General features: G+C 48.6%; 1 protein-coding gene across 3 annotated transcripts; it reads left to right on the forward strand.

Moving 5' to 3' along the window:
* The first annotated feature begins 1104 nt into the window (after positions 1-1104).
* Positions 1105-23711, forward strand: ZNF623 (zinc finger protein 623). 3 transcript variants are annotated; one of them, XM_009213760.4, is made up of 2 exons: positions 1105-1248; positions 18970-23711. In XM_009213760.4, the coding sequence occupies exon 2, from the start codon at positions 19043-19045 to the stop codon at positions 20552-20554; it is 1512 nt and encodes a 503-aa protein (XP_009212024.1). In that variant the 5' UTR covers positions 1105-1248; positions 18970-19042; the 3' UTR covers positions 20555-23711. The 3 variants fall into 3 exon arrangements, with proteins under 3 accessions (XP_009212024.1, XP_003903298.1, XP_031525679.1); XM_003903249.5 differs by lacking the exon at positions 1105-1248 and adding an exon at positions 3556-3688; XM_031669819.1 differs by lacking the exon at positions 1105-1248 and adding an exon at positions 4622-5367.
* The last annotated feature ends 2542 nt before the right edge of the window (positions 23712-26253 follow it).

Here is a 26253-nt window from a genome sequence, read left to right on the forward strand (position 1 = left end):
AGAGACGAGGTTTCATCACATTGGTCCAGCTGATCTGCCTGCTTCAGCCTCCCAAAGTGCTGGGATTACAGGCAAGAGCCACCGCACCCGGCATCATTTACTTTTGGATGTGCTTTGCAATAGTCAGAAGAGACCTGCCTCCAGGCCACCCCCACCTTCTCTCTCCACCTGCAGGCACCTGAGTCCACCTCTGTCTCATCCATCCTGAGTCCAGTGTGGGCTCAGCGATGCTCCTCCTTGCATGCATCTCTTATTTCCTCCTGGGGTCTGTCCCTCAAGATAGCCACTACTGCCACAACTCCCATCTGCTCTTGTCTCAGGTTCCTCTCCAGCTACCAGAAGATTTAAAAAATCTTTTAATTGTCTGGCCTCACTTAGCAACAAGGTCTCAAACTTATGCCCCAAAGTGGTCTTCTGTTCTTCTTTTACCTTTCTCCCACCTGCCCCACCCTGCGTCACCATGGATGTCAGTTTCCTGTACACTCCCCACCCTCCTGTGGACCCTCCCTCGGCCTTCAGAGCCGGTCCCTGCCTCTCCTTCCTGGCTCAGTCCAGTCTCACCCCAGCTGCTCTTCTGTGGGGCTGCGATTGCCACTGTCCTCATCCTGTCCTCTGTGGTCACTTCGCAGCCAGCATCACTTTCCAGCATCATTTGGCTTTTGTCACACTCCTGCTCAGAAGCCCACGTGGGCTTCCTGTGTGGCTTGGACTGGGACCACACAATCTGCCCCACCCAGTTATCTCGGAAAGACTGTAATTCCCAAGTTGTCTTCAGTCCTCCATTCATATCAACTTATCCCCAGACTCCATTCGCCCAAAGCAGGAAAGCTCTGCTCATGGCCTGAAGGCACAGTGGCCTTCCTCAGGGACTTTCCCAGACAGTTTTGTGCTTGCTCTCACACCAAGACCACCCATGGCCTGTTTCCAAACTCCACATCCCAGATAGCTTGAAACTGTTTTAGGATCTTTTATCAGAATTTCTGCTTTGTCTTCAGAATGGCTCCGTGCCCTCAAATCCCTACAAATTCCCTTTTTGGCTAAACGCAGTTTCTTTGGACAGCTTTCCTTTCTTGAGCTCTGGTTATGGCAACAGCATCAGCCTCATCTTGCATGGCAGCCTCCCCTCGGGCCTTTTGCCTTCCAGCTGCACCCCCTGGTTTTGGCTTTGTATTTGCTGTAGGTCAAGGGCTTTGGCAGCAGATGGCCACACCTGTGGACTCCTCCAGCATGTCCTGGCTGATGCGTTAGGTGAGTCATTTGGCTTCCCTATTTCTCAGTTTCCTCATCTATAAAATGGAGATAATATTAGAAGTCACCTGACAAAGCTGTTGTGGCTCAAGGGGGTTCCTAAGCAGGAAGCAGACTTATCACGGAGTGGTATTGGGCCTGTGGAGAGGAAGACACAAGAGGCAGGAGTCGGGCTGTGATGCCATCAAGCACAGCAGATACTGATTCCCTGCAGGGAGCTCTGCAACAGAAGTGGCTCTCAGGGCTGTCCTCGGTTGGACCAAGATGGCCAGGACTTTGCAACGTGAGTTGTCCCAGGGAAGAGTGTGACCCTGGTGAGTTGCAGCTGATGGCTGAAGACCGCTTACCACACCCCGAACAACTAGGACAACCAGCCTGTCACTGGAGGGGGCTCCCTGGGCCTCTCATCACAGCATCCACCACAGTTGCTGACGTTCACAGGGGCCAAGCACTGGGCTAGACATGGAACGAGACGGGGGTCCCTGACCTCACGGAGCTTCCTTTCTACTGAGAGGGACAATCAGTACCAAACAAGTAAACTCAAAGTATTAAGTGCCAAGATGCAGCCATGTGTTAGCTGTTGGTGGGGTTGAAGTGGCATTTGTCAGGTGTACAAGGCAGATGTTGATCTGTGACAACCTACTCAGGTGGTGTTCTCAAGCTCTTTGGGCCTGCAGACAGAGAGGCTGAAAGGTCTGTAAGCCCTGTGGGGAAGAGGCCCCAAGCCCTTCTTGCCTTAAGAGCTGGGTCCCATGGTAAGCTGGCAATAGGGTTGCAGCAGCTGAGGTCTCCGAGCCTGGATGAAAGGTGGGGTTGCTCAATACAGGGCTTTCACACACAGCCCTGGAACGCAGAAGCTTTTCCAAGAGTCGGGAGCCCCTGGAGAATCACAGCAGGACTTCCACATGGACTCTGTCCTGGAATTCCTGTAGACAGTCTTTGGATGAGGGCACGCGCCTAGCGTGTCCCCTTGGCCACAGCTCCTTCTCCCACATTGCTTCTCTTCCTTTGTTCACCCTGGTACCTGGCCCTGGTACCTGGGCTGTCCTCCTCATCAAAGGGATAATTCAAAACTCTGCAGTTGATTTTAAGAAAGTAGGTGAATTTATTGGCTGGGAAAGACTTAATGTAGTTTTGCACTTTAGGTTACTTCTCATTCTTTGTTTGCTTCTGTCAAAATGTAAAAAGGACCTATTCAAGTGGTCAACTGACAGGTCATTACGTACACTTGGTGATAAACTGCTGTTATGTTTTTTGAATGTAAGTCAGAAGGAGCTAAAGAAATTGAGAGTCGGCTGGGCACAGTGGCTCACACCTGTAATCCCAGCACTTTGGGAGGCCAAGGCGGGCGGATCACGAGATCAGGAGATCAAGATCATCCTGGCCAACATGGTGAAACTGTCTCTACTAAAAATACAAAAATTAGCTGTGCGTGGTGGCGTGTGCCTGTAATCCCAGCTACTCCAGAGGCTGAGGCAGGAGAATCGCTTGAATCAGGGAGCCGTAGGTTGCAGTGAGCCGACATCATGCCACTGCATTCCAGCACTAGAGCCTGGCGACAGGCGAGACTCTGTCTGGAAAAAAAACAAAAACAAAATTGAGTGTCATTGCTAAAACAAAATTCCTCCCAATCCCATCTAACAATTTAGGTAAACAAGTTTCCTCAGTGCTAGTAGAAAAATGGAAAAAGAAAACCAAAAATACGAATATAATTTTTTTTGGGGGGGGGGGCAGGGGAATGTAATTAGTTCGGACTGTGACTCATTCCAGCAATGAGTAATGTCTACCAAGAATCAAGGAGCCGGCGCGGTGGCGCGCGCCTGTGGTCCCAGCACTTTGGGAAGCCGAGACGGGAGGACCACCTGAGCCCGGGAGGTCGAGGCTGCAGTCAGCCGAGATCGCGCCACTGCACTGTAGCCCGGGCGACGGAGAGAGACCCTGTCTTAAAAAAACCAAAACCCGAAAACCAAAAAACCGCACAGCGCGCCGCTTCCCCACCTCTCCGGGGCGCAGAAGGAGGTAAAGTTTGGCCCTCACGGTATTTACTTCCCCTGGGTCCTCGCCTCCTGAGAGGCTGGTCTTGGGCTGCGGCCGGGCCTCGCCGCGAGTTCCAGACCCGAGTTTCCGAGCCCGCGCTTCCCGGCCCGCAATCCTCTCAACCGCGTAACGATGCCGCGCCCGCCGCCCGCCGCCCGCCCCGCGACCCTCCCGGGATCTTAGTTCCCGCGCCCGGAAGATCGCACCACCGAGAGGGGAGCCGATCCGTAGCGCTCCTAGAGCGCCACCGGAAGTTTCCCAGGCGGGGCTTCTCGCGACTTCCGGTCGCGGCGGGCTGGCTGAGGTGCGGGCTTTGTCGGCGGGTTTGCGGAGCCCGCGCCCGCGGGGTCCAGTCAACGGCTGCGGGGTCGGGCTGGCGCCGTCCTCTCCCCGCCTGCGCCGGGTGAGTGGCGCGTTCCGGGCGGGGGCGGGCAACGCCTTAGCTGCAGTCCCGGCTGGCTCCGGAGCCCGGCGGCCTTGCCGGGGCAGAGTCCGCCGGGAGGGCCAGGCGGGGTCCGCAGGCCGCGGCCCGCCCCGCAGGGCGTCCAGGAGCGGGGCCTTGGCTAGCCGGTGTCCCGGACGCAGCCACGGCCGCCCCCGCGAGGCTGCAGCGTCTTTCCAGCCAGCCCACCTCGGACCCGAGCCTGGGGTCTTCTCCCTGAGGAGCGCCGTGTGGGTCCCCCTGGTTCTCTCCTCTTGCCCGAGCTGTAGAGCCGCGGGCTTGAGTTTCCGTGTCGCCGTGTTCAGGCCCGCCAGGCCTGCGTGAGGTTGATGCCGCAGAGATGTCTTACGGTGTGACGGGACTGGGTGTGGGCGTTCCCGCGGCTGTGCCTGAACCCTGCCTCCGCGCCCTGGGGCCTTGAGGCTTCCCAGTGCTGGAGGAGATGCAGCGCCAGCATCTTCCTTGCTGTTGGGGATAGGGGTGGGGAGGGAAACGTGATAAGCAGAATTAGAATTAAGTACAAGACTTGGTCCTGGAGGAGATTCCCAGATGGGAAGAGGTGGTTTGGCAATCCTGCTTTTTCTCGAAGGTACCCTTTCCCTTTCAAGTCTTTAAGAATCCCAGTGGCAGCCGGGCGCGGTGGCTCACGCCTGTATTCCCAGCACTTTGGGAGGCCGAGACGGGGGATCGCGAGGTCAGGAGATCGAGACCATCCTGGCTGACACAGTGAAACCCCGTCTCTACTAAAAAATACAAAAAAATAGCCGGGCGAGGTGGCGGGCGCCTGTAGTCCCAGCTACTGGGGAGGCTGAGGCAGGAGAATGGCTTGAACCCAGGAGGCGGAGCTTGCAGTGAGCCGAGATCGAGCTAAGATCCGGCCACTGCACTCCAGCCTGGGCAACAGAGTGAGACTCCGCCTCAAAAAAAAAAAAAAAGAATCCCAGTGGCATTCTCTGTGCTTATGTCAAGGCTGTCTTGTCCCCTTTACACATAGGCTACGTCATGGTCCAGCGACCCTCAGGGTCTGAGCAGCGCCTGGGTGCGGGCCTCAGACTCGGGTAGTTGGTGTGAAACAGCTCAGGGAGCTGCCGAGCTTGTTGGCGCTGCCTCAGGGTCATGGAAGATGACCCAGGAGAGGACACGGGGCTCATCGTTATTCTTGGGCAGAGCGCTGAGCAGCATGCTGGTAGCAGAAGCCAAATGGCCTGCGTGGGGCGGGGGCAGTTGACAGCTGGCTCCAGTTCTCTGATCTGACGCTTGTTACCTCCCTGAACCTCTGCGGCATCTTGGGGAGCACTAGGAAAACAAGCGCTCCCTGCCTAGCGCGTGGCGCACGGTAGGCCCCTTGGTGTGGGGCGGGGCAAGGAGGTCCAGATGTTGGTGGAGCTCTAGTCCGTGGCCCACTCGGCTGCCCTCTGGCTCTGCTTTTCCTGTTTCCTAAGGGTGAAGCTTGGTGTTAATTTCTTCAGGCTGTAAGCAACACACAGTGACTCTGGCTGGGAGTTTGAGGCTGGAATATCCCCTTACCAGTGTGGGTGTAAGAGCTGGGGGCTTCTAGTGCCGAATGGGACACCCCTGGACACCCCAGGGCTGCTGTGGCTTCTGATGATACACAACATCTGCTGTTGAGACAATTTCAGGTGATTTTTATTTATTATTTATTTATTTATTTATTTATTTATTTGAGACGAAGTCTTGCTCTGTCGCCCAGGCTGGAGTGCAGTGGCATAATCTCGGCTCACTGCACCCCCAACCTCCCGAGTTCAAGTGATTCTTCTGCCTCAGCCTCCGGAGTTGCTGGGACTACAGGCATACGCCACCACGTCCGGCTAATTTTTGTATTTTTAGTAGCGACAAGGTTTCACCATATTGGCTAGGCTGGTCTCAAACTCCTGACCTCGTGATCCGCCCACCTCCGCTCCCAAAGTCCTGGGATTACAGGCGTGAGCCACGGCGCCTGTCCTCAGGTGATGTTTTATTCAGCAAATTCTGTGTTATAACAGGAGATGGGTCCATGCTAGCCAGTTTGTTGCGTGGAGCCACAAGTCAGGTGGCTTCTTTTTTTTTCATTTCATGTCAGTTTCTTTAAATGAAAGTGTATTGATTTAATTTTACTTAAATTCATAAAAGAAAAAGGAGCTAAGCAAAAACTGAAGATAGCTATTTTGTGATAACTGTTTCTTCGAAGCAAGATATTTGCAATTGTAAAAACTTTCTCTAGAGGCAGGCAGATCATGAGGTCAAGAGTTCGAGACCAGCCTGACCAACGTGGTGAAACTCCATCTCTACTAAGTACAGAAGTTAGCCAGATGTGGTGGCATGCACCTGTAATCCCAGCTAGTCAGGAGGCTGAGGCAGGAGAATCGTTTGAACCAGGGAGGTGGAGGTTGCAGTGAGTGGAGATCACATCATTGCGCTCCAGCCTGGGCGACAGAGTGAGATTTGTCTTAAAAAAAAAAATTTTTTTTCTCAAAAGTTAAAAAAATTATGAAAATCATTAAGAGGCACACATATGGCTTTAAGATATATTCTTGTAAACAGAAACAGCTTGTTTCTGGCTGGGCGTGGTGGCTCACGCTTATAATCCAATCCCAGCACTTTGGGAGGCTGAGGTGGGTGGATCACTTGAGGTCAGGAGTTTGAGACCAGCCTGGGTAATGTGGTGAAACCTCATCTGTACTAAAAATGCAAAAAAAATTAGCCGGGTGTGGTGGCAGGCGCCCGTAATCCCAGCTACTTGGGAGGCTGAGGCAGGAGAATAGCTTGAACACACAAGACAGAGATTGCGGTGAGCCGAAATTGTGCCACTGCACTCCAACCTGGGCGACAGAGCGAGACTCCATCTCAAAAAACAAACAACAACAAAAAAACCAACTTATTTCCAGGTATTATAACAGCCATTTCAAAATTTAAAATCAGAAGGCATCACTGAGTTCCAAAACAAATAAGAAACCAACATCTCCAGCCCACCGTCCCCCCACTTTTTTTTTTGAGATGGAGTTTTGCTCTTGTTGCCCAGGCTGGAGTACAATGGCGCAATCTCAGCTCACTGCACCCTCTGCTGCCCGGTGTCAAGAGATTCTCCTGCCTCAGCCTGTTGAGAAGCCGGGATTACAGGCGTGTGCCACCACACCTGGCTAATTTTGTATTTTTAGTAGAGATAGGGTTTCACCATGTTGGCCAGGCTGGTCTTGAACTCCTGACCTCAGGTGATCTGCCTGCCTCAGCCTCCCAAAGTGCTGGGATTACAGGCATGAGCCACCATGCCCGGCCCATCTCCTTTTTTATTTTTACTTATTTTTAATTTTTATTTATTTATTTATTTTTGAGGTAGAGTTTTGCTCTTGTTGCCCAGGCTGGAGTGCAATGGCGCCATCTCGGCTCACTGCAGCCTCCACCTCCACCTCCACCTCCACCTCCCGGGTTCAAGCGATTCTCCTGCCTCAGCCTCCCTAGTAGCTGGGATTACAGGCATGTGCCACCGTGCCCAGCTTATTTTGTATTTTTAGTGGAGATGGGGTTTCTCCCATGTTGGTCAGGCTGGTCTCGAACTCCTGACCTCAGGTGATGTGCCCACCTCAGCCTCCCAAAGTGTTGGGATTACAGCTGTGAGCCTATATGCCCCAGCTTACTTTTTGAGGATGAGTCTTGCTCTTTACTTGGGCTTTCGTGCAGTATAGGCAGCAATTCCCGGCTCTTTTCTGTAAGCCTCAAACCTCCTGGGTTCTACCATTCTCCTACTCAGCCTCCCATTAGCTGGGACTACAGAGGCACCCGCCACTGGCAGCCAGCTAATTTTTCGCCATTTTATTACAAAGCCAAGTTTCACCGTGTATTAGCCAGGATGGTCTCGATCTCTACAATGATAGTGAGTCCACCCGCCTCGACCTCAAAATACTGGGTCTAGGCGTGAACCACCGTTGGTCTTTTTGAAGTGGAGTCTTGCCCTGTATTGGGCGGCTGGAGTGCAATGGCGTGATCTTGGCTCACAGCAACCTCTGTCCCCTGGATTCAAGCGATTCTTCTGTCTCAGCCTCCCGAGTAGCTGGGATTACAGGCACGCACCACCACGCCTGGCTAATTTTTTGTCTCTTTAGTAGAGATGAGGTTTCACCATGTTGACCAGGGTGGTCTCGAACTCCTGACCCTGTGATCCTTCTGCCTCGGCCTCCCAAAATGCTGGGATTACAGGCGTGAGCCACTGCATCTGGCCTCTCTTTTTAAAATAGAGACTGTGTTTCACCATGTTGACCAGGCTGGTCTCTAACTCCTGAGCTCAAGCAGTCCACCTGCCTCAGCCTCCCAAAGTGCTGGGATTACAGGTGTGAGCCACCATGCCTGGCCCAGTTTGAATTTATCATCATGGGGAGAATTGAATCTGAATATTTGGGTTGTATATTAGCATTATTTAAGACGTAGGTTAAAGTTGCTGTAACAGATTCAAATATGGTGTTTCAAATAAGAAACTTGAGTTGTCTTACTCTCTCTTTTTCTTTTTTTGAGACGGAGTCTCGCTGTGTGGCCCAGGCTGGAGTGCAGTGGCCCGATCTCGGCTCACTGCAAGCTGCACCTCCCGGCTTCACGCCATTCTCCTGCCTCAACCTCCGAGTAGCTGGGACTACAGGTGCCCGCCACCACGCCCAGCTAGTTTTTTATATATATATTTTTAGTAGAGACGGGGTTTCACCATGTTAGCCAGGATGGTCTCGATCTCCTGACCTCGTGATCCACCTGCCTCGGCCTCCCAAAGTGCTGGGATTACAGGCTTGAGCCACCATGCCCGGCCGTCTTACTCTCTCTTAAAGGTAGGGGGTGGCCTCCAGGGACTCTGGCTGGCTGCCCTGCCTCATCAGCACTGTGGGGAGGGGAGAGAGCGGACAGCATGCACACATCACTTCCCTTCTCGCCTCAGCTTGGTCACAAAGCCACCTCAGTTAAGGGAACACTAGGAAGTGTCATTTGTGGGGCAATCATTAGTAATTTGATGGGATTTCTAACACTAAAAGGAAGAAGGAAACAGGAAGGCTGGGGAACCACAGCGGCCACCCAAGTGTCCAGCGGACCTTTTATCCCACACATGGGGATGTGCCAGTGTGGGTCCAGATCACTGCGATAAAGTGAATAGCAAAACAAAGCAAGTCACAGGAACTTTTTAGTTTCCCAGTGTATGTAAAAAACGTTTAAGCTATGCTGTGGTCACTATTAAGTATGCAATAGTATTATGTCTAAAAAAATGTAAATAATTTAAAGATATTTTATTGCTAAAAGATGATCATCTGAGCCTTAAGTTGTAATCATTTTGCTGGTGGAGGGTCTTGCCTCTCTTGATGTCCGTCCACCTCCTGGGTTCAAGCGATTCTCCTGCTCACTGATCAGGGTGGTGGTTGCTGAAGATTGGTGTGACTGACACTTTCTTAAAGTGGGACGATGAAATTTGCCACATCAATGGAATCTTGCTTTCACAAAAGATTTCTCTGTATGTAGCATGCAAAGCTGTTTGCTAGTATTTTACCCACAGTAGAACTTCTTTCAGAATTAGAGTCAAGCCTCTCAAACCCTGCCTGTGTTTTATCAACTAAGTTTATGGAATCTTCAAAATCCTTTGTTGTCATTTCAATAGTGTTCATGGCATCTTCACCAGGAGCAGATTCCATCTCAAGAAACTTACTTGTTTTGCTCGTCTCTAAGAAGCAACACCTCAGCCAGGCACGGTGGCTCATGCCTGTAGTCCCAGCACTTTGGGAGGCTGAGGTGGTGGGTGGATCACCTGAGGTCAGGAGTTCGAGACCAGCCTGGCCAACATAGCAAAACCCCGTCTCTACTAAAAATACAAAAATTAGCCGGGCGTGGTGGCGGGCGCCTGTAATCCCAGCTACTCAGGAAGCTGAGGCAGGACAATTGCTTGAACCCGGGAGGTGGAGGTTGCAGTGAGCCGAGATTGTGCCACTGCACTCCACCTGGGGAACAAGAGTGAAACTCCGTCTCAAAAAAAAAAAAAGAAGCAACACCTCATCCGTTTAAGTTTGGTCATGAGATTGAAGCAATTCAGTCACATGTTTAGGCTATACTTCTAAATCTAGTTCTCTTGCTGTTTTCACCACATCTGCAGTTGCTCCCTCCACTGAAGTCTCAAATCCCTCAAAGATTCATGAGGGCTGGAATCAAGTTTTTCCAACATATCAAATGTTGTTATTTTGACCTCCTCCCACGAATCATGAATGTTCTTTATGGCGTCTATAATGATGGCTCCTTTCCAGAAGGTTTTCAGCTGACTGCCCAGATTGATCAGAGGAATCATTATCTATGGCAATTATCTACAGCCTTGTGAAACATATTTCTTAAATAATGAGACTTGAAATTTGGAGTGACTCTCAGCCACGGGCTGCAGAATGCACGTTATGTTGGCATAAGAAGAACATCAGTCTCCCTGTTCATCTCTGTCAGAGCTCTTGGGTGACCAGGAGCATTGTCAGTGAGTAGTGTTTCGAAAGGAATATTTTTTTCTGAGCAGTAGGTCTCATTAGTGGACTTAAAATACTCAGTAAACTGCTGTAAACAGATGCGCTGTCATCCAGGCTTTGTTCCATGTCTAGAACACAGGCAGAGTGGATTTAGCATCATTCTCAAGGCTCCTAAAATTTTTAGAATGGGAAATGAGCGTTGGCGTCATGTCACCAGCTGCATTCGCCCCTAACGAGAGAGTCAGCCTGTCATTTCAATCTTTGAAGCCAGGCATTGACTTCTCTCTAGTTACGAAAGTCCTAGATGCCATCTTCCAGTAGAAAGCAGTTTTATCCATACTGAAAATCTTTTTACAGTAGCCACCTTAGTCAGCCATCTTAGCTAGATCAGGAGAACTTGCTGCAGTTTCTCCCGTAAAACTTGTGACTTCACCTTCCTCTTTTATGTATGGAAGTGACTTCTTTCCTTAAACTTCATGAACCAACCTCCGCTGGCTTTCTGCTTTTCTTCTGCAGCTTACCTCACCTGTCTCGGCCTTCATAGAATTGAGAACGGTTAGGACCTTGCTGTGGATTCATCTTTGGTTGCCAGTCACACCAACCGTCAGGGAAAGTTGTTGTTTTAATCTCTCCAGACCACTCAGACTTCCTCCACATCAGCAATAAGGCGGTCTTGCTGTCCTATCATTTGTGTGTTCACTGGAGCAGCTCCTTTAATTTCCTTCGGGGGCTTTTCCTTTGCATTCCCACTCGGCCATTTGATGCAAGAGGCCCGGTTTTCTGACTGAGTTTTAGACATGCCTTCCTCACGAAGCTTAATCATTTCTAGCTTTTGGTTTAAAGTGAGAGATGCGGGATTCCTCATTTCATGTGAGCACTTAGAGGCCTTGGTAAGGTTACTAATTAGCCTAATCTCAATATTGTTGTGTCCAGGGAAGAGGGAGGCCAGAGGAAAGGGAGAGAGATGGGGAACAGCCAGTTGGTGGTGGATGTAGAAAACACACATTGATAATTCAGCTTCTTTTATGGGTGCGGTTTGTGGTGCCCCAAACAGTGACAGTAGTTTTAGATTCCTGTTACCTGCCCGGTACCTGGCATGGGTGTGGAGGGCAGAGTTCTGAGGTGGCCTCTTAGATTCCTGGCCCCTAATGTACACACCCCTTCTTCCAGTTACTCAGACACTTGTCTGGTACTGCCGTGAAGAGACTTGGAGATGTCCAGAAGTCCCAGGTCAGTGAGGTGAGAAGGGAGGCTGTCTGGGAGAGCCTGACCTAATCGCACAGGCCCTGGGAAGCAGAGGTTCCTCCATCTGGTTGGAGAACAGAGGCTGAGATTAGACACCTGAGAAAAATGTGATGTGCTGTGCCTGCCTTGAGGCTTCAGGTGGCCCCTAGGGGCAGCTCCTGCTCACAGCCAGTAAACACACAGGGTTCTCAGTCCTACAGTTGCAGGGAACTGGATTCTGCCACGAAATCTGAGTAAGTTTGGAAAGTAGTTTTCCCCAGGGCCTCCAGATGAGAACTCGGCCCGATGACATACAGTTGCAACTTTGCGTGACCCTGCGTGGAGGTCCCAACTGGCCTGGATGTGTGACCCGCAGAACTGTGGGGTGACAAATGCATGCTGCTTTAAGCTGCTAAGTTTATGTAAATTGTTTTTGGAGCAGTGGATAACTGAGTGGGAGAGGGCTTGACACTGGGCGGGTGGAGTCCCCTTCTTGGAAGCAGTTCCCAGAGTGGGGATTTCCAAACTGCAGGCTGGGGCATTGCCCTCAACAGCGGGGCTGGGTAGAGCATCCCAGTGCCTGCGTGAGGTTTCGTAATCCCGGGCCTGACTTTTCCAAAGTGAGCACCGATGTGACCCAGGGCACCATGTGCCCCTGCCAGCCACAGTGTCTCCCGAACACCATTGCAGCTTACATCCTCCCACTGGGGATTGGCTCTCTGTTTTCTAGCTTTATGTAAATGGAGTCATACAATATGAGCTCTTTTGTGTCTGGCTGGTTTTGCTCAGCACTTCGTCTGTTGTGAGGTCCACCTGCGCTTTTGTGTGTGGCAGTTTTTTTTCTGTGCATTATTGTTTTGTGTGAGTCTTCTGTTGCTATTTAGGGTGTTGGAATGTTGCTAAGAACACTCTAGCTACAGACTTCTGCAGGGCAGGCTTGCAGTTTCTCCAGCAACCTAATTCCCTTGAAAATATCATCACTGTTGGCGCTGCTTGCTGCCAGTGCATCCCATGTCACAGCTCTGGTTTTGTTATTTTTTATTTTTATTTTTTTAAATTTTATTTGTTTTGAGATGGAGTCTCACTTTGTCACCCAGGCTGGAGTACAGTGGTGTGATCTCCACTCACTGCAACCTCCGCCTCCCAGGTTCCAGTGATTCTCCTGTCTCAGCCTCCCAAGTAGCTGGGATTATAGGTGCACGCCACCACGCCTGGCTACTTTTTGTATTTTTAGTAGAGATAAGGTTTCACCATAGCCAGGCTGGTCTCGAACTCCTGACCTCAAGTGATCCTCCCACCTTAGCCTCCCAAAGTGCTGGGATTACAGGCTTAAGCAACTGCACCTGGTGCAGCTCTGGTTTTTAAATCAGCAGAAAAATCTCTAGTTTTATTTACTGGATTCTGGGCTGGGCTGATCCCCCCTCTCTCATTATACTGGCAGTGGCCTTGAGGTATTGGAGACAGTAGTAGTGGGTGCGAAGGCAACATTACCCATCTTCGCAGTGGCCCGGCTCCCACTGCCCAGCAAGAACCCCAAAGAGAAGGCTCTTGAGGCGAGACAGTCAGCTTTCTCATCCTGAGAGCCGCATTAATGGGTCCTCAGTGCATAAGCAGAATATATGTGGAAATCAAAAAGGGAATACATGGCCGGGTGTGGTGGCTCACCCCTGTAACCCCAGCACTTTGGGAGGCCAAGGTTGGTGGACCGCTTGAGGCCAGGATTTCGAGACCAACCTGGCCAATATGGAGAAACCCCATCTCTACTAAAAATACACAAGAATTGCTTGAACCCAGGAGGCGGAGGCCGCAGTGAGCTGAGATCGTGCCACCATGCAATCAGCCTGTGTGACAGAGCAAGACCCTATCTTAAAAAAAAAAATGCTGGGTGCAGTTGCTCAAGCCTGTAATCCCAGCACTTTGGGAGACCGAGGTGGGCGGATCACCTCAGGTTGGGAGTTCGAGACCAGCCTGACCAATATGGAGAAACCCCATCTCTACTGAAAATACAAAATTAGCTGGGCGTGGTGGTGCATGCCTATAATCCCAGCTACTTGTGAGGCTGAGGCAGGAGAATCGCTTGAACCTGGGAGCCGGAGATTGCGGTGAGCTGAGATCGTGCCTTTGCACTCCAGCCTGGGCAATAAGAGCAAAACTCCGTCTCAGAAAAAAAGAGAAAATACAAATCCTTGGCTGGGCGCTGTGGCTTACTCCTGTAATCCCGGCACTTTGGAAGGCCGAGGCAGGCGGATTATGAGGTCAGGAGAGGGAGACCATCCTGGCTAACACAGTGAAACTCCATCTCTACTAAAAATACAAAAAAATTAGCCGGGTGTGGTGGCAGGCGCCTGTAGTCCCAGCTGCTTGGCAGGAGAATGGCGTGAACCTGGGAGGCGGAGCTTGCAGTGAGCAGAGATGGCGCCACTGCACTCCAGCCTGGGCAACAGAGTGAGACACTGTCTAAAAAAAAAAAAAGACAAATCCTCAGACTTCAGGCTGGTAAAGTACAGGCGCCAAGAAAGAGACTTTCTCTCAAAGCAATCACCGTTCCTTTGGTCTCTGCTTTCAGAGAGTGGATTCTGGCTTCCTCCCTTTCCATGGCAGAGCCTCAAGTATTGTTTCATTATAACATCTATGAGGGAAAAAGTGATTCCTGGCTGTGAACACCATGTGTGGAGTGTGCACAATCTCCCCACGACTGCCTGGCTTTTCTCCACGTCCCCAAGATGTGTCCATTAGGTGAATTGGGGTGTCTCCTTAGTCCCACCATGAGCGAGTTTGGGTGTGTGAGTTGCCCTGTGGTGGAACCCTGTCCTATCCAGGGCTGGTTCTCACCTTGCACCCTGAGCTGCCAGGATAGGCTCCAGCTACCCAGGACCCTGCATTAAAATAAGTGGGTAAATAATTATCTTGTTTTTCTTAATTTTTTTTTTTTATGGGAGATTTTCCAGTAAAAACTGAGAAACCTGCTAGACATTCTAAAAGAACTGTAGCAAGCACTGTTAATCTTTCTTTAAGGTATGTATAACTCACATTTATTTCAGTGTTTAATACTAGAAGTGTTGGAGCTTTTTTAAGTTAGTTTACAGGGTCTCACTCTGTCACCCAGTTGAGTGCCATGGCACAGTCATGGCTTACTGTAGCCTCAAACCTTTGGGCTCAAGTGATCCTGCTGCCTTAGCCTCTCAAATAGCTGGGACTGCAGGTATGCAGCATCATACCCAGCTAATTGTAATTTTTTTTTTTTTTTTTTTTTGAGACGGAGTTCCTCGGCTTTCTCTGTCACCCAGGCTGGAGGCAGTGGCCGGATCTCAGCTCACTGCAAGCCCGGCCCCGGCTTACTTATTCTTCTGCCTCAGCCTCCCGAAAGTAGCTGGGACTACAGGCGCTCGCCCCACTGGGCCTCGCTAAGTTTTTCTTTTTTTTTGTATTTTTAGTAGAGACGGGTTTCACTGTGTTAGCCAGGATGGTCTCGACCTCCTGACCTCGCGGATCCACCCGCCTCTCGGCCTCCCAAAGTGCTGCTGGGATTACAGGCTTGAGCCACTGCTCGGCCTGGGGTAAAATTTTTAGGAGATGGATGCCCTTGCTGTGTTGCCTAGCCTGGTCTCGAACTCCTGGCCTCAAGTAGGCCTCCTCCTCTGGCCACTGGAAATGCTGGGATGATAGGCATGAGCCACTGTACCTGGCTTATTACCCTCTATTGAGTGTATTATGTATGCATGATTAGAACATTCATTCATACAGCAGATATTTATGAAATGTATTACTTTCTGCCGGGAATTGTTTGGGTTGCTGAGGATAAAGAACAGAACAAAGTTCCTGCCCACACAGCACTTACATACTTGTCGGGGAGACAGCAAAACACAGTTTGTTGCCTGTGGGGAGGGGGCTAGTGTGTGTGCGCCACAGACGATGTGTATATATATATATCACAATTCGTTGATTCTAAGACACATTTTCTCCATATTTTAATATCTCTGAAATTGAGTTGCCTGTTAGAATTGATGGAGTGTTTTTTGTTGTTGTTTGAGACAAGATTTTACTCTGTCACCCAGGCTGGAATGCTGTAAGCACGGCTCACTGCAGTCTCAACTTCCTGGGCTCAAATGATTCTCCCGCCTCAGTCTCCCATAGCCGGGACCACAGGTGTGCTACCTTGCCTGGCTGTTTTTAAAAATGTTTTTTGTAGAGATGGGATCTCTCTGCCTTGCCCAGGCAGACACTGAACTCCTGGTCTCAAGTGACCCTCCTACCTCTGCCTCCCAAAGTCTTAGGATTACAGGAGTGAGCCACTGTCTGGCTTGATGGAGTATTTTCATTTAAATTGGTACTTTTATTTTCCTTCATGGTTCATAAAGTCGTGTCACATCTCACAGTCGTTGGCTGCTTTGATTGGGTGACTTGTGATTGGTCAGGTGGTCAGAACTGTGCAGAGGAAGCAGAGGCAGGAGAGAGGGCATGCTGAGGGTGAGGGTGCCTTGCTGTTTTGTAGCGTGACTAGGAAGGACTCCGATCAGGTGATGTCAACACAGACACCTGAAGGACATCTAGGAGTGAACCATGCAAATATTCTTGGAGTCTTTCTTTTTTTTTTTTTTTATTGAGGCAGAGTCTCGCTCTGTCGCCCAGGCTGGAGTGCAGTGGCGCGATCTCGGCTCACTGCAAGCTCCGCCTCCCGGGTTCCTGCCATTCTCCTGCCTCAGCCTCCCAAGTAGCTGGGACTACAGGCGCCGCCACCACGCCCGGCTAATTTTTTTGTATTTTTAGTAGAGACGGGGTTTCATTGTGTTAGCCAGGATGGTCTCGATCTCCTGACCTCGTGATCCGCCCGTCTCGGCCTCCCAAAGTGCTGGGATTACAGGCTTGAGCCACCGCGCCCGGCCTCTTGGAGTCTTTCTATGAAAGGGCAAAGGCTCCAAGGGGGCTTCTTTGGTCACACTGACCAAAGAAGAGGGAAGGGGAGGGCAGGGGGAGCAGTAGGAGTCCAGGCCCGGTGGCCCTCATGGGGCCTGAGTAGGGGATGGGAAACCCTTGTAAGTTTTGCGTAGAAAAGTGACATCTGATTTATGATTTTAAAGCGTAATTCTGCTGGCTGTGTAGAAAAGAGCTGAAGAAGGGGAGAAGTAAGAAGGTGGGAGGCAGTCACACTTCATGGTGAAAGGCGATGGTGCAGATGGCAGCCCTGTAGGCGGTGGGCATCTGGTGCTGGGCATGGTTTTGAACAGATGTGGTTGGAGGAGTTGCTGGCAGCTCTCAGGCCCCATGAGGCAAGTAGTTAGAACAAAAGGAAAAGGAGTCAAGGGCTATTGCAATGTCTGTGGCCTGAACAAATGAGACAATGGAGAAGATTATAGGAGGAGGAAAGTCAGAAGTGAGGCAGGACGCGTTAGTGTTGAAACTTCTGGGAGCATCCGATTGAAGGTGTGGGGTGGGGAGCTGGTCAGGTGTGGAGACTGGAAAGAGGGCCAGGTTGGAGGCAGGCATGTGAGTCTTCAGCATAGATGGCGTTGCTGTCCGATAATGAGTGCACTCCCCTCTGTAATGGACAAAGATGAGAGCTGAACCCTAGACACGCCAGGGCTTTGAGGCATCAGGGGACACTGGGAGGAGCTGTCAGTGAGGCAGGTAAGGAACAGAGAAAGGCTGTCCCAGATTCACATAAGGAGAGTGACTTCTGAAGGAGCAGGGCTGTGTCAGTGCTGCCGCAGGTTGAGTTGGAAGTGTGGCCATAGCTGACCCCTGATGTGGTGACATGGATGTTTGGGGTGAGAGCCCTACTGCAGTAGGCTCAGGGGAAGGAGGAAATGGAGAAATCAAGCGTGGGGTGGGGGCTCTTTGAATGTGGCTGTGGAGGAGGAGTGTTATGGGATAGTAATTGGTGGGACATGGGGCCCATGACGTGCATTTTTCAGGTAGTTGGGAACTGGTGCACTTCATGCTGACGGGAGTGGTGGGCTTGGAGGGCAAGGACTTCAGGATGGAGGAGAGGGGTGGGTGCTCAAGTGCTGTCCTTGCATGTGTGAGAGGGAAAGGGAGCTCACACACAAGTAGTAGTGTTGACCTTAAGTCAGATCAAGGGCAGTTTAACCCAGGTAACAAGCCTGGCAGAGGATGGGTGGAGATACAAGCTGGCAGGAGATGTGGGAGGCAGTGGATGTCCTTACCTGATTTCTTCTGTTTTCTCGTTGAAACAAGAAGCAGGGTCGGCCGGGCGCGGTGGCTCAAGCCTGTAATCCCAGCACTTTGGGAGGCCGAGACGGGTGGATCACGAGGTCAGGAGATCGAGACCATCCTGGCTAACACACTGAAACCCCGTCTCTACTAAAAAATACAAAAAACTAGCCGGGTGAGGTGGCGGGCGCCTGTAGTCCCAGCTACTCGGAGGCTGAGGCAGGAGAATGGCATAAACCCGGGAGGCGGAGCTTGCAGTGAGCCGAGATCGTGCCACTGCACTCCAGCCTGGGCGACAGAGCGAGACTCCGTCTCAAAAAAAAAAAAAAAAAAAAAAGAAGCAGGGTTACCAGTGGGGAGGGAGGAGGGAGTGCTGGGTCTGTAAGAAGACAGGAGAAGTGGAAGGTCCTGTAGGGAGTGGGAAGGCTAGGAGTTGCTGGCAGCTCTCAGGCCCCATTAGGCAAGTAGCTCTGAATTTAAAGAACTCAGCTGGCTGGGCGCGGTGGCTCATGCCTGTAATCCCAGCACTTTGGGAGGCCAAGGCCAGCGGACCTGAGGTCAGGAGATGGAGACCATCCTGGCTAACACGATGAAACCCTGTCTCTACTAAAAATACAAAAAGTTAGCCGGGCATGGTGGTGGGCGCCTGTAGTCCCAGCTGCTCGAGAGGCTGAGGCAGGAGAATGGAGTGAACCCAGGAGGTGGAGCTTGCAGTGAGCCGAGATGGTGCCACTGCACTCCAGCCTGGGCGACAGAGCAAGATTCTGTCTTAAAAAAAAAAAAAAAAAAAAAACTCAGCAAGAGTGCAGGCGCAAATCAGGACACAGCCTCGTTTTAACAAAAGCTTGGACTTTCCCATCCGAGTATGATGGAGGGAGAAAAGGGCAGGGGAGTCTGGATTCTGTGTAGGAGGGTGATTCTCATGTAATTTACAGTGAACACAGTGCCCCAGACCATGGGGTTTAAGCTAGGTACAGAGGGGAGAAGAGGACATGAAGGAAGGAATGAGGAACAGGGAAGAGGTGGCAGGGCTGATACATTTATACGTTTGTTTAAAATACCTGTCTTGGTTTCTTAATGGAGTCCAAGCATATCCCCACCCCTCTGCAACTCATCCAGGATTCACTAACGGTCAGAGGAGTGTTGTGCACCACAGGCCAGTCTGTCCTGGTATTGTATGTTAAAAGTGGAGCCACAAAGAAGCCATCTTACGTGGGACGGGCTTGGGTGTGAGGCCAGAGCTGTGGGTAGCAGCACTTTGGGTCAGAAGTGAGGAGCAGAGGAAACACTTTCCACCTCTTGGATATGAATTTTATCTGACCCTGATTCAGGGGATCCCCATCTGTTAAGTAAGGGGAAAGATGATTTTGTTGTCTTTTGTTTCAGATTCTAATGTAGGAACTGGTGAGAAGAAGGTGGTTGAAGCTGGATTTCTGAGGATGAAAACTCACATAGGATAATGTCAGATAAACTCACAGTGATGGAGCTCCCTTCTCCCGAGTCTGAGGAAGTCCATGAGCCCAGATTAGAGGAGCTTTTGGGAAATCCAGAAGGTCAGAGCCTGGGGAGTTCCCCCTGTCAGGACAGGGGCTGCAAGCAGGTGACAGTGACCCATTGGAAGATCCAAACAGGAGAGACAGCTCAAGTGTGTGCCAAGTCAGGAAGAAACCCTATTCTGAACTCAGACCTTCTTCTGCTTCAGAGAGAGCTCATAGAGGGGGATGCCAATCCTTGCGATATCTGTGGCAAAACCTTCACGTTTAATTCCGACCTAGTTAGGCATCGGATTTCGCATGCTGGGGAGAAACCTTACAGGTGCGATCAGTGTGGGAAAGGCTTTGGCCAGAGCTCACACCTTATGGAGCATCAGAGAATTCACACTGGAGAGAGACTCTACGTCTGTAATGTGTGTGGGAAAGACTTCATTCACTATGCAGGTCTCATTGAGCATCAGCGCGTTCATTCAGGAGACAAGCCCTTCAAATGTGCACAGTGTGGGAAGGCGTTTGGTCACAGTTCAGACCTGATTAGGCACCAGAGAGTTCACACCAGAGAGAGACCTTTCGAATGCAAAGAGTGTGGAAAAGGCTTCAGTCAGAGCTCCTTACTTATTCGTCATCAGAGGATTCACACGGGAGAAAGGCCCTATGAGTGCAATGAATGTGGGAAATCCTTCATAAGGAGCTCGAGCCTCATTCGCCACTATCAGATCCACACAGAAGTGAAACAGTATGAATGCAAAGAATGTGGGAAGGCATTCCGTCATCGCTCAGACCTTATCGAACACCAGAGGATCCACACCGGAGAGAGACCCTTTGAATGCAATGAGTGCGGGAAAGCCTTTATTCGGAGCTCGAAGCTCATTCAGCATCAGAGGATCCATACTGGGGAGAGGCCTTACGTGTGCAACGAGTGTGGGAAGCGCTTCAGCCAGACGTCAAACTTCACCCAGCATCAGAGAATTCACACTGGAGAGAAACTCTATGAATGTAACGAGTGTGGGAAAGCTTTCTTTCTGAGTTCATACCTTATTCGACACCAGAAGATCCACACTGGAGAGAGAGTGTATGAATGTAAGGAATGCGGGAAAGCGTTTCTCCAGAAAGCCCATCTCACTGAGCACCAGAAGATCCACTCTGGGGACAGGCCCTTCGAATGTAAAGACTGTGGGAAAGCCTTCATCCAGAGCTCCAAGCTGCTTCTGCACCAGATCATTCACACTGGAGAAAAGCCCTATGCCTGCAGTTATTGTGGGAAAGGCTTTATTCAGAGGTCAAACTTCCTTCAGCACCAGAAGATTCATACTGAAGAGAAGCTCTATGAATGTAGTCAGTATGGGAGAGATTTTAACTCAACTACAAACTTTAAAAATAATCAAAGTGTTCACCAAGAGGGACTCTCCTTGAGTAAGGCCCCCATACATTTGGGCGAGAGGTCTGTCGATCAGGGGCAACATATAGATAACTTATAAAATAATTGTTCTCCCGCCCAATGAGTGATGTTTGGAAATTCGTGGAATTAGGATTCATGTGGTTTCTAAGATTTGGACATGGCAGAATTTTGTGAATCATGGATGGAGCTGCTTTTGGAGTGGATGCCACCTGCCACTGTGCAGCACTAGCAGGCTCACCCTTCTCCTCTGCTGTGAGCACTGTCCTCGGGAGAGTCACAGGGCTTGACACCTGACTCTGAGCTGGAACAGTAGGGGCAGGGAGGAGACAGGTCTCAAGAAAAGGTTTTTTTAAAATTTTATCCACAGTTACAGTCCATCCTTGAGTTAAATCCCTTTTAGAGCAGAACTGTGTATCTAATCTTATTACTTAGGAGAATGTTACCTAGGAAATTTTGATCTATTAAGTTGAAGAAAGATAACTTGTATACAAACCCCCGAGCCATTTCCCTGTTGTCTGGAGGAGGAACTCCAGGTCCCCCATCCTGGGCCCTAAGGCCTCCTATGTCCTGGAGCCTCGCCTCCCACTGCCTGACTTCCTGCCATCCAGTTAATGCTGCAGCAACACCAACTGCTTCATCTTCCCTGTGCTCCACGTGGCTTCCTACCTCTCTCGCCTTTGTTCTTGTTAAAGGGTCTCCTCAGCTAATTAACTCCGAATCATGGTTCAAGACATGCCTCAGGCATTATGTCAAGGGATGTTTCCCTCAGGCTTAGTTGGCAGCGCGTTCCACACTTCTGTGGCTCAGTGATTACTGCTATTACTGTATTTACTTGCATATGTCAGAATGACTTGGTAGACTATCTCTGCTGTTATACTCTGAGTTCCTACAGACAGTGATCATATCTGATTGATTTCCATGTTTCCACTGTCTCTCACAAGGCAATAAAAAATACACCCCTAAATCTATGTGTGATTGGCATCTGTCTTGCTTTGTCCTTTCTATACTGCCATTCTAAAAATTTTCAGCTGTTAGCTGTTTTTTTAATTGTTTGTTCATTTTGTATCAGTATAATCTATGACTCTGTTAGAAGTATCTTCTCAGCCCTGCTACTGTCTGCTGCTCCTACTTAACTCAGAAGTTGCAGGCTATTGCAATAGCCTGTGCATATCCACGCCCTCCTGTGTGCCGCCTTACAGCTCATGCAGAACTGTCCACTTGATCTGGAGGGCATTGACACCTGACTCAGCTGGAACAGTGGGGACAGGAGGAGGCAGGTCTCAAGAGAAGGCCTTCACTCACTTGTCTGTATCTTCCTGTCTCACTGGAAAGGCACAGTCTCAATGCACTACATAGCTCTTCTGTTTTAGCAGTTCCAAGGTTGAACTGAGCTCTTGTCATTTTCCATGCTTTCTGGCTCATTTTCTCATTTACTTAAAAATGTATTGATATCTATAAGGAATAGTCCTAAATGTTGGGAAAACAGATGAGCAACCCACTACCCCGAAGTCCTCCACAGTGTAGTGGGGAAGACAGAGATCACAGTACGATGAGTCAAGTGTGTGCTCTCAGTGGTGAAGGAGCACAGGTGAGGGGGTGACTGATGTGGCACAGAGCTGGGAAGGCACAGAAGAGTGACATTTCAGCTGGGCCAGAGAGATCAGTAGAGATCAGCTGAAGAAAATAGGATCGGAGAGGGAATCCTCGCAGAAACATGGAGCCATGACAGATGGCTGTTTGGCTAGGACTGTTCAAAAGCAGGCGAGGCAAATAGTGGACAGCCACGTCGCAAAACTGTTAGTCTTTGCCTCTGAATTTCATCTGAACATGAACTCCAAAATCCAGTTTTGTAACCATACAGTTTTTCTTTTTCTCATGAGGCCATATTTTGAATTCTTAAATAACTACCAATCCTGAAAGCCTCGGGACAAGTAATTTAAAAAGATGTACATTTTCTGGAAAATGAGTGTGACTAGAGATGTTTCACATGTAGATTTTTCCAGACCATTTTAATCAACGATTCAATTTTTATATAGTAAAACACCTATTTTAAGTGTACAGGGTTTTGGAAAATCCGTACACCTGTGTAACCATCACCACCTGTGTAACCACCACCAACAGAACCAAGAACATTTCTGTCACCCAAAAAGTTCCCTTTTGCCTTTTCCTAGTTAAGCCCAGTCCAGCCCCAGGTAACCACTTTCTATCCGTATAGATTAGTGTTGCTTGGTTTAGAGCCACATACAAATGGATTCGTTTAGTACGTGTTCTTTTGTGTCTGATGTCTTTCACTGTGGCATGTTTTTAGACTCAACCCAGCTGTTTCGTGTTTCAGTAGTTCTTGCTGAATAGTGTTCCATTGTATAGATAAGCCGTCATTTGTTTATTCATCCACGTATTAATGGGTTTCCAGTCTCTGCTCTTAAAACTATGAGCATTTGTGTAAAAGTATGTATTTGCACATGTGTTTTTATTTTGCTTGAGTAAGTACTTAGGACTTTAATTGCTGTGTTGTAAGTGTCTTAGTCCATTCAGGCTGCCATAACAAAATGCCACAAACTAGGAGGCTTGTAAACAACAGAAATTTATGTCTTACAGTTCTGGAGGCTGGGAAGTCCAAGATGAGAGTGTCAACATTTGGTGTTTAGTGAGGGCCTACTTCCTTTTAAGTAGATGTCTTCTCACTGTGACGGTACGTGGTGGAAAGGGACTAGAAAACCTACCCCATTCATGAGGGCTCACCCCTTGTGATTCTGTCCCGTCCCCGAGACCCCACCTCATATCATCTTATGGGTTAGGAATTTGACATGAATTGTGCAAGGATGTAAACATTCAGTCCATTGCAATAAGTGTTTTTAACTTCCTAAGAAATTGTCACACAGGTTTCCGTAGTGGTTGGATCATTTTACACTACTACGACATTATAGGAAGATTTCCAGTTGCTCCATATCTTTGCTAACACTTGGCGTTGTCAGTCTCTTCAAATTTAATCAACTCTAGTCTCCTTATGATTTTAATTTGTATTTGCCCACTGAATGATGTTGTATGTCTGTGATTTCATCTGCTTATCACTTTTCTGTGTCGTCTTTAGTGATGTGTCTGTTCATACCTTTTGCCTATTTTTAAGTTGGGATGCTTATTGTTGACTCAAGTTCTTTCCATATTCTAGATGAAAAACATATGTAATATATATAATTATTTGTCTCCATTTGTGATGAATATATATTGTGAATATTTTCATGTTTGGTTTGCCTGTTCATTTTCTTAATGGCGTCTTTTGAATATTTTTTAAGTCTAATTTATCAAATATTTGGGTGCGGTGGCTCATGTCTGTAATCCCAGCACTTTGGGAGGCCAAGGTGGGCAGATCATCTGAGGCCAGAAGTTTGAGACCAGCCTGGCCAACATGGTAAAACCCTGTCTCTACTGAAAATACAAAAATCACCTGGGCGCAGTGGCGCACCCCTGTAGTCCCAGCTACTCAGGAGGCTGAGGCAGGAGAATCACTTGAACCCAGGAGGCAGAGGTTGCAGTGAGCCAAGATAACGATTTATGAGATTTTATAATTGAGTTTAAGAAATTTGCCTACTCAAAGGACATGATTTTTTTCCTATGTTTTTTATTTTATGGCGCTTTTACAGTTTTTACATTTAAGTCTGTGATCCCTTTTGAGTTCATTTTTGTGTACCATATGCGATGAGGATCAAGATTCACTTTGGATCTGTGTGGATAGTTGTTTCGGTTCTGTTTGTTGAGTCTACTTTCCCAATGACCAAGTCTTCACAGGTTGGTAAAAACTTAACTGACATAGAAGTGGTCTGTTCTGGACACCATTCTTCTTGTGTGTGTAGCTTTACACCAATATGACACTATATTGATTACTGTAGTTTTATTTCAGGCAGAATCTCATTCTGTTGCCCAGACTGGAGTGTAGTGGCACAGTCATAGCTAATGTAACCTCGAGCATCTGGGCTCAAGTGAGCCTCTTGCCTTAGCCTCCCAAGTAGTTGAGACTGTAGGCATGCATCACCACGTCTTGCTAATTTTTTATATTTTTTTGTAGAGATGGGGTCTCACTATGTTGACCAGGCTGGTCTTGAACTCCTGGCCTCGAGATCCTCCTGCCTCAGCCTCCCAAAGGGATTACAGGTGTGAGCCACCACTCCTGGCCAATTGTAGTTTTATAATAAGTGTTGAACTCAGGTATTGGAAGAGCTTCCGTTTTGTTCTTTTCCCATTTGTTTTTGTTTTGTTTTTTGTTTTGACTTCTAGATCTTTTGCATTTTCGTATAAAATTTGGAGTCAACTTTTATCAACTTCAGGCTGGTCCGATGGCTCATGCCTGTGTAATCCTAGCACTTTGGGAGGCCAAGGCAGGTGGATCACTTGAGGTCAGGAGTTCAAAACTAGCCTGGCCAACATGGTGAAACCCCGTCTCTACTAAAAATACAAAAAAATTAGCCGGGTGTGGTTTTGGGCGCCTGTAGAATCCCAGCTACTTGGGAGGCTGAGGCAAGATAATTGTTGAACCTGGAAGGCGGAGGTTTCGGTGAGAGCTGAGATTGCGGCATTGCACTGCAGCCCGGGCAACCAAGAGTGAAATTCTGTCTCAAAAAACAACTTTTATCAGTGTTTACAAAAAGAAAGTCTTCTGGATTTATAGTTCAATTTAGGGAGAAATGACATTTTAACAATTCTGAGTTTTCCAATTGTTGAACATGGTGTACTGTCCCATTTATTTAGATCTCTGGATTTCTCTCAGTTTGCAGCTCTCACACATTTTGTTAAATTCATGTATTTAATATTTCTGCATGCTATCGCAAGTGAGAAGGTTTTTTAAAAGCTATTTTCTAGTTGTTATTGCTGGTATATAGAAATGCGTTAGACTTGTACATTGATCTTGTATCAAGCAACCTAGATCAGTTAACTTATTAGTTCTAGTAGCTTTTCTCTAGATTCTTTAGCATTTTCTATGTAGATAATCATGTCATCTGTGAATAAAGTATTTTACTTTTCCAATTTATATGGACTTTGTTCCTTTTTCTTATTGTACTGACTAGGGCACCTTGTTCTGTTTTCCTTAGAATTGGTAAGAGTATGTCCTTGTTTTGATATCAGGATACTGTTACTCTCAAAGAATTGTGAATTATTCTATCTTCATCTGTTTTCTGAAGTTGTTTATGTAATATTGATACTATTATTTCTTCCTTAAGTGTTTTCTTCCTTCCCTTCCTTCCTTCCCTCCTTCCCTCGCTCGCTCTCTTCTTTTTTTTCTTTTCTTTCCTTCCTTTTTTTTTTCCTGAGATCCAGTCTCTGTCACCGAGGCTGGAGTGCAGTGACGTGGTCTCGGCACACTGCAACCTCTGTCTCCCAGGTTTAAGTGGTTCTCCCACCTCAGCATCCCGAGTAGCTGGAACTGCAGATGCTTGCCACCGTGGCCAGGTGTTTGTATTTTTAGTAGAGACAGGGTTTCACCATGTTGCACAGGCTGATCTTGAACTCCTGGCCTGGTGATTGGCCCACCTTGGCCTCCCAAAGTGTTGAGATTACAGGAGTGAGCCACTGTGCCCAGCCATAAATTCAATTTTTTTGAACAGCTATAACACTTAAGGTTTTTCTATTTCTTCTTGTGCCAAGTTTGGTAACTTTTATCTCTCAAAGAATTATTCATTTCATGTAAAACAGTGAATTATTGGCATAAAATTCAAAACATTCCATTCCATTTTATTGCATTTTATTTGACATTCTATTTTAATTACATTTAAAAGGATGTCTTCT

Source organism: Papio anubis, chromosome 8, assembly GCF_008728515.1.
Source record: "Papio anubis isolate 15944 chromosome 8, Panubis1.0, whole genome shotgun sequence".
In the NCBI taxonomy this organism is placed as follows: Eukaryota; Metazoa; Chordata; class Mammalia; order Primates; family Cercopithecidae; genus Papio; species Papio anubis.

What these genes read in the sequence shown, in the direction of transcription:
- ZNF623 (XM_009213760.4), top strand. Translation starts at nt 19,043, where the DNA reads ATGTCAGATAAACTCACAGTGATGGAGCTCCCTTCTCCCGAGTCTGAG.